At 57.3% G+C, this 8024-nt stretch overlaps 2 protein-coding genes across 5 annotated transcripts in view; one reads left to right on the top strand and one right to left on the bottom strand.

Moving 5' to 3' along the window:
- LOC104859472 overlaps nt 1-5042 on the bottom strand; it is a 9152-nt gene extending 4110 nt beyond the window's left edge. For 2 of the 4 annotated variants that reach the window (XM_010620096.3, XM_010620098.3), the window contains exon 1: nt 89-2357. In XM_010620096.3, coding sequence (XP_010618398.1) covers nt 89-191 — 103 coding nt within the window. In that variant the 5' untranslated portion in view covers nt 192-2357. Of the gene's footprint in view, nt 1-88; nt 2358-3608 lie in introns of those variants that run through there. The other 2 variants (XR_779392.3, XM_010620094.3) reach the window with 2 other exon arrangements.
- The window catches only part of Sp2 (Sp2 transcription factor), a 22420-nt gene continuing 19126 nt past the window's right edge, over nt 4731-8024 (top strand). The window contains exon 1 of the mRNA XM_010620303.3: nt 4731-4801. Coding sequence (XP_010618605.1) covers nt 4732-4801 — 70 coding nt within the window. The 5' untranslated portion in view covers nt 4731. The remainder of the gene's footprint in view (nt 4802-8024) is intronic.

The raw sequence follows: 8024 nt of genomic DNA, 5'->3' as shown, positions 1-8024 counted from the left end.
CGCTCCCCTGCAGCCCTCGCCCCTCGCCCGCCCTCACCCACTGTGCAATCCCACCCCTCCCCTCCCTGCCTGCCACGGCCCATCACACCTGCCACTGACCCTTTCCCCACGCCCGCGTCCCTGGTGAGGGCCCTGGCTCCTTGAGCGTTAAGATGTTGCGCTGGTCGGCTGTGGTGCCGCACACCCGTCATCCCGGCACTGCAGAAGCTGAGGCAGGAGAATTGCTAGGAGCCTGAGGCCAGCCTGGGCCACACAGTGAGACTCTGCTTCAAACAAAACATAAAAAATGTGTTCCCCACTGAATCTGCTGGGCCACGTGAGTCATCTCTGACCCTCTGGGGCTCAGCCAGTGGTACCCCCTTTTCTCACTCCCTGGGTTCCCTGTTTCACCCCAGGAAAGCGGCAGTCACTGGGCTGCCTGCCACCTTCAACTGCCCCTGGGGGCTTGGCACGCGGACAGCCACCTGTCTCAGGAGGCACAGGTGAAAACTGACAGGTAGTAGGCACCACAGCCTCCGACCTGCAGGGCTCCCCCCAGGGCCGGAAGCTGGAACCCAGGCTCCCCACCCAGCCAGGTGGCAGCAGCCATGGGCGGAGGCAGCCCTGGCGGCTGTTGCCCCTCTCAGGAGCCTCTGGCCTCCTGTCCTTGCCACCCTGCTGTGGCGGTTGGCATGGGAGGGACTGGGGGCTCGCGGATGGACGGGCTGGACTTTTACAGGCTGGGGAGAGGCTGGGGCAGGAGCCGAGGAGCCTGGTGGAGGGCGAGGCACAACCGTGTAAAACCTCGGACATGAAAGTAGCGGGCCCCCCTCCCCAACTGTGGGTGGTGAGAGATTTACTACAGCTCTCGCACAAAGCCTGCAGGGACACCTCAGCCGGCACTGCTCCCCACCAAGGCCTTCACCTTTCTCCTCCAGGAAAGAAATTACTCACCCATGGAACAGGTTGGAGCTGCCGCTGGATGGTTATCGCTGTGGGATCCCACCTGCCCCGCCCTGCTGGAGACAGGGGCTCCCTGCTTCCTCCCCATCTTCCCTCAGGGGAGGCAGGGGGGCAACTTCCTCCCCCTGCAGCTCGGGGCAGTTGGGGGGCACGTGCTTCCTGCAGTGGGGACAGGTGCGTGCGTGGGGGGGCTCCGTTTTGAGACAAGATCTTCCTAAGTCACTAAGTTGCTCGTGCTGGGCTCAAACCTGGGATCCTCCTGCCTCAGCCTCAGAGCCGCATATTTAGGAAATACTTTGGGAATGTATATGTGGGATAAGCTGCTTACCTGAGGGGAGAAAGAGGCCAAAAAAGGACATGGACGTCCCCGTGAGTGGAAGGGCTGAGGTGGGACCCTCAGGAATAGCAGGTATCCAACCCAGCTCTTTCCCTCAGCTCCTGTCCAACCAAACTCGGCTATCAGTTTCTTCCTGATGGGACCCGTGACTCCTTCCCAACCCTGGGGGAACCCGAAGTCCCCTGCCCCCATAAGGATGCAGAAGCCCTGGACCTCTGAGAAGTGGCGGCCGGCTGCACGGGAACCACTTAAAAGGGTCCCCGAGATCGGGCGAGGCCCAAGAGGGTGGGGCCCTGTGGCCGGTGATGGCGGTGCTGGGCACACAGGGCAGGGCTGACCCTCCCTTCCTCCGCAACCACCCAAGAGGGCCCAGCTGGCACGGAGAGCCACCTGAGTAATGTCTCCAGGGCCCAGCCAGGGGGTACGGGCTTGACCACCAGGCCCCGCCCAGCGACAGGCCAGGGTGGGGAGGGCGGGAGCAGAGCCTCAGCCACAATCCAGCCCCGCACGCCAGGGAGGTGTGGGGACAGCGGGGTCGGGAGAGAGGGTCCTGGGGAGGCTCACAGCCCCTTCTCTGCCCGGCCTGGAATGGAAGGAGGCTGAGGAGGAGGAGGAGGAGGAAGGCAAGGGAAGGAGAAGGCCTCGCTCTGACGGCCCCGCCCCCGCCGCCAGCTCTGACTCCAGGGCTGGTCAGGACCTGCCTGCAGCCTTCCCTCCGTGCGGCAGCCCAGGGAAAATTGCTCTCCTGCTGCTGCTTTTTATTTTTTGAAGCCAGATCAAAGTGGGACCCAGCTGGGAGCCCTAGTAAAATCTCAGCCACGTGGAGCCTTGGAGTTTCAGAGGCGAAACCGGGAGGGAACGGAGGGGAGGGACCGCAGGGGTCAGAGGCCCAGAGCCTGGAAGCAAGGGCAGGGCGGCCCGAGGACTCCCCGGCCCATGGCCTCCTCGGTGGGCACTGACGTCCCTGACAGGAATACCTGGGGCTCCCCAGCCCCGGTGCTCAAACCAACTGGAAGTGACTCTCCAGGCCAGCATTCTTAACAAACAACAAATGTCAGGCCAGGGATTTGGCTCAGTGGTTCCGCCATCTGCTTTGCCAAGCGTAAGGTCACGAGTTTGATCCCCGGTACCAAAACAACAACAACAAAAAACACCCAAAAACCAAATGTCACCGTCACTGTCCCCTTCGGTCACCCGCTCCAGTACCATACTTTTTATTTTAGTTTTCTGACACAGGGTCTTGATATGTAGCCTACACAGGCCTCAAACGTTGGGCAATCCTTCTGCCTCAGCCTCCTGAATGCTGGGATTATAGGCATTCACCACCATGCCCAGCTGCACAGGACTTTTCTCGCTAGGAGTTACCCTTGCCATCTCCCATACTGTGGCACGGGAGAGGTGAGTGAGGCTTTCAGGGGGAACAGGTGGCTGGCACTAGAAGGTTATACCCTAGCTTTGTGTGGTGGCCCATGTCTGTCATCCCAGCACTCAGAAAGCCGAGGCAGGAGGATCACCTCGAGTTCAAGGCCAACCTGGGCTACACAGCAAGACCTCACCTCAAAAAGGTATATACCCTTGTGCCATAGTAAGGCCCTGGCTGAGGTCCTGGCCAGGCCGTTGGGGGCGCCGTGATCACCTGGAGTTAGGGGGTTGGAGGGAGACAGTGCCACTCCACATTCTGCGGTCACTGATACACCGTGTGACCTCAGGCAACACCCTGTCTCAGAGCCTCGGTTTCCCCTGGCCATAAAATATGGGGTTAATTGTCCCCCCTAGGGGAGCAGGAGGGTTAATTGGGCCATGGCTCTGAAGAGGTGATCTATAAATACGAGCCATCATTACAGGGTAGTTCACGGCCCTTCGTAGGCCCCCGTGTTATTATTAATGGGATTACTGTTATTGTTATCGCCCTCGCCACCCACTGCCCCCACTTCCTGAGTCTGTCAGCTGGTCCCTGCTCCAGAGCCACACGGAGCCAGTGGCCTCTGTGAACCCACAGCCTCTACCTTCTGGGGGCTGGGACCATCCTCTGGGAGCTGGTGTCCAACCAGGCGTGGCTTTGAAAGTTCAGGGCCCCAAAGGGAGAGAGAGCCACAGAGAGGGGTTATGCCGCCTTTGTCCCTGAGGATGATTCCAGTAGTCCAGGCTGGCCTCGAACTCACAGTGACCCTCCTGCCTCAGCCTCCTGAGTCCTGGGATGACGGGCGTGTGCCTCCACGCCCAGCCGCTGTCGCTGGACTCCAAGAAGCAGAGTGGACAGCCTCGTGGAGCTGTGCCTGGGTCGGCAGAGGGTGGAGAGGGACAGAGCACAGCAGGCCCCAGTCCCTACCTGTGACACGGAGTCTCCAGGACCAGTTAGATACTGGGCCGTGCTCTGGGAATGCCGTGGGCGCCCCCTGGCGGTGACACGCAAAGGTGGTGGTGGTGGGGGGGGGGACCTGGCCTTCAGCCCCAAGGGCTTCACCCCGAACCCAGTCCTTCCTCCCCTGGCCCCACAGACCCCAGCCCCAAGCCAGAACCAGGAGAGGAGGAGGGAGAAGCCTGCAGAATGTCCTTGCAGGAAGGTTCTGTGGCAGTTGGTGGCGGCCACAGGCCTGGGAAGAGCAGCGGGCACAGGAGAGGAGCAGGGTGTAGTCAGGCGTGGCCCGCTGGGCAGGGCAGGCAGTGAGCAGAGGGGTCGCAGTCCCAGCTTCTGCCACTTCTCATGGCTCAGATGCCTGGGGCAGCCTGGGTCACTGAGATCCGGAAGGCAAGCAACTGCGATGCTTGCACCCTTGGCCTGTCCTCGGATCCTTCTCAAGCCTGCGCAGGAGAGGGCAGGGAGGGCTTGGAAAGCCCCCCCTGGAGGCAGAGGGAAAAGGCGCGCAAACAGAAGACCAGAGGGGAGAAGGGGAGACGCAGGGGATCCTGGGAAATCCTTAAGGAAGGCCAAAGGAGCCATCTTTAAAAGGTTCAAGTGGCCAGGCATAGGGGCGCACGCCTATAATCCCAACACAGGAGGCTGAGGCAGGAGGATCGCAGCGAGTTCAAGGCCAGCCTTAAGAGGGAGACAGAGAAAAAGTGAAGTGGAGGTGGAGGGAGCTGGCCCTGAAAAAGAAGGGGTAATAGAAACATTAAAGGGATAGTCATTCAGTCAACATTTACTGTGCACATCAGTGTGCTGGGAATGGAAAGTGCAGGGGTGGAGAAGGCAAACGTGGAAGCCAGGAGCGGTGGCACACATTCCTAATACCAGCTACTCAGGAAACCGAGGCAGGAGAACCGCAAGTCTGAAGCCAGTCTAGGTAACTGGGTGAGAAGGTGTCGCAAACTAAAAAGAGCCGGGACGTAGCTCAGTGGTACAGTACTCGCCTAGTACTTTGTAGTGGTGAAGTCGCTTTGCAGATTAGAAATGGGGAGAAAGTGACAGCCGGAAGAGGAGGAGGACGACGCAGCGATGGGCCAGGAGGAACATGGCAAAAGTAGCAGCTGGAAACACCACAGCCCGGGAGTTGTGGAGCCGGAACCGGAAGACCACAGCAGGTAGGGTGGGCGGGGCAGGAAGGGGCGGGGCTGCAGGGCTGGGGGCGGAGCACGCAGTGGAGGATCACGGGCCAGGGTGTCCAGCTGTCCGGAGCCTGTCCCAGACAGCCTTTTTTATTGGACACCTGGCTTCCCCTGGGATGGGACAAAGACTTCAGAATTTGTTGAAAGCAACAGGTCTGGTGACACACATCTGTAATCCCAGCACTCGGGAGGCTGAGGCAGGAGGATCACCACGAGTTCGAGGCCAACCTGGGCTACAGAGCCAGACTCAGTCTTGAAAAACAAAACAATAAAATAGGGGCCGGGGATTTAGCTCAGCGGTTCAGTGGCCTGCCTTGCAAGGGCAAGGACCCGATTTCAATCCCCGGTACCAAAACAAAAAAACAAAAAAACACACACACAAAAAAACAAAAACCGTAAGGACCCGAGTTCAATCCCCAGTACGAAAACAACAACAAAATAAAGGGCACAACCATTCCAGTAATTCCAAAGCCCTGGTGGAGTCCTCCCAGTCCTTACCCTGTCGCCACACCCACAGGCACGCTACTCTCTTCAAGACGGGACCCCTGGAGTCAGAGCAGTGACCACCATCTTCTGTCCCAGAAGAGGTCTGGCTGTGGCCCAGCAGGATATGTCACCCCACTCCCACCCACCCCCTCCCCCAAGTCCCAGCACCCCGGCACAGAATCTGGTTGGAGTACCGGGGTGGAGTCCTTGGTCTGACAGTGAAGCAATCTGACTTTGAAAACAATGTTTGGCCCACAGATACAAGCCCATGTAGATGTAACTGCACGCAAAAATTGGTTTTTTAACACTTCCTGACCTCAAGACTACTGCAGCTCAGACTTTTAGGGGAGTTGGAACGGGGGGGGCTTGGCAGGTGCCAAGAGGAGTCCTAGGACAGCACAGAGGGTTATACTTGGCAGGGCAGGGTAAGGTCTTGAAGGATGCATAGGAGTTTACCAGGAGAAAGAAAGGGTATGGTAGGAAGGGAACCAGTGAAAAGAAGTCTTTCAGGGATTGTGAATTTTCTTCTTCTTTGCTGAGGAAGGACTTTGGGCTTTATCCAAGGGCACAGGGACCCAGGGAAGGATCTTAACCATAAGAGTGATACCTCCTTATAGCTTGGGACAGGGTCTTGCTTTGTAGTCCAGGTTGGCCTTGAACTCAGAGACCCTCCTGCCTCAGTCTCCTGAGGGCTGGGATTACAGCCATGTGCCACCTCAACTGTCTCCTATGCCTTACTTTTCAAAGGGCAGACTGGTAATGTACTGTATACTAAGCACTTTGCTTCATGTTTGTTTTGTATTTTTATTTTTTGTGGCACTGGGGATTGAACCCAAGTATTTTGAAATGAGCTACATCTCCCAGCCCCCGCTTTTTACTTTTTTTTTTTTCATTTTTTACATTTTGAGACAAGGTCTCACTTAAATTATTAAATCATTTAAACTAGGGTGGAACCTTCTTTTTTGTTTTTGAGGCAGGGTCTTGTTATGTAGTCCAGGCTGGCCTTGAACTCACGGTGATCCTCCTGCCTCAGCCTCCTGAGTGCTCAGGTGACAGGTGTGTGCCATCATGCCTGACTTGCACACCAACGCTTCCTGACAGTGCTTTTCATACTGCTAGTCATGATCATGAAAGAAAGGATGTAAGCTGAGAAGGACAGAAGGGAAGCAGTGTTAAGACAGCACAGAACAGAAGCTGTACCAGGGCTGGCAGCCTAACTCCAGTGGAGCAGGGCTTGCCAACATGCAAGGAGGCCTGGCCTTCGAGTCCCTTGAGTGAGGGGCTTGGCTTCGATCCCTCAGTCCGATGTATATTTAGATAGGAAGTCAGCACATCACCAGCAGTAAGGATGAGTATTGTTTCAGGAAACTTTGCTACACATTCCCTTACGTGCATAGCTCGCCAGATCAGGGCGGAAAACACATTATCTCGCTGTGGGGAAAGGCTTGGAAAGGCCACTGGGTGGGGTATGGGTGTGACCGACGAGCCTCTCTACAGGTGAGGACACAGGGCTCTGGGAGTTTCGGTGCCCTACCTAAGAAGGTCTCACCAGAAGTGGGACGTGCAGGTCTGGAAGCCAGGTTGAGCCTCTCTCTCTATAATGCCAGGCTAGAGGAGAGGCCTGAAGAGAAGACAGGGATGCCTGGTACTTTTTCTCATCCAGAGACCAAGCAGGGCTCGCCCAATTCCAGAGCGCACTGGGGCACCGGTTAATGCAGATTCCACACACGGCCCCCGAGTGCCAAGTCCGGTAAGGAGAGGCGGCTCCTTCGGTAATCTGCTTTCGGAAAGATTTCAGAAGCCGAACGTGATGGGGCGCGTGCCTGTAATTCCAGCACTCTGGGAGGCTGAGGCAGGGGAATCGCTGAGTTCGAGGCCAGCCTGAACTACATAGCGAGACCCCCCGTCTCAAAAAACAACAAAAAACAAAACAAAAAAAACAAAGTTCGGGTGATTCCGTTTGGGTGTCAAGGATGAGGGATGGGAGAATACTGCAGCTGCCAAAACCTGGTGAGAATCATGAGGGGCTTAGCTGATACGATGAGAATCCCATCTCGGAGGAGTCGCGCAATCCCAGCTTCCGCTATGGTGTCGGGACCCGGGGCCTCACTTTACAAAGTCGCCTCTCACAAGGGGATGGCGGCCAAGCGACTGAACAGAAGACGGTGTCGGTCCACTCACCAGGCAGGGAGTGGAGGGGAGCAGCAGACCAGGAGAACAGCCCTGGCTCACCTGAGAGAGATTGCACCTCTAAGGTGCAAAGTGTATGCTTTTTATAGGGCACTGCGCGGCCTCATCCTGAAGACTTCTGATTGGCTTTAGGGCAGATCTATCACTCGTCTTCTGGGTTAGAGGTGGGGGGAAGGTCAACCACGACCAATACGGAAACACTCCTCCCCAAGCCCCACCCCACCCAGCTTCCTGTTGCTGTCCATCAACCACCCCGTGGGCGGGACTTTACTTCCTGCCAGTTGGCTGGTGAACACGTCTTTCATTCCTCAGTGGGCTTTCGGTTGGTGCCCGCTACTGTCCATCAGTGACAGTTAATAGCCTTATTGGCCGGATCAACGTCGCTCTAGATGTCTCTCTCTGATTGGTTAGTAGTGCTGTCGATCCCCACTGTATCGGACGCTTACTGGTGAGTGCTGCCGTCGCTCGGGCGGTGGCGGGCTCCGGGATTGGCGGGCGCTAGGCGGGCGGTGTCAGGCTCTCG

The sequence above is a fragment of the Fukomys damarensis genome, unplaced genomic scaffold (genome assembly GCF_012274545.1).
Source record: "Fukomys damarensis isolate Sample0158 unplaced genomic scaffold, DMR_v1.0_HiC HiC_scaffold_13, whole genome shotgun sequence".
Classification (NCBI taxonomy): domain Eukaryota; kingdom Metazoa; phylum Chordata; class Mammalia; order Rodentia; family Bathyergidae; genus Fukomys; species Fukomys damarensis.
The sequence above is the reverse complement of the archived record's forward strand: the minus strand, read 5'-3'. Positions and strand labels throughout refer to the sequence as shown.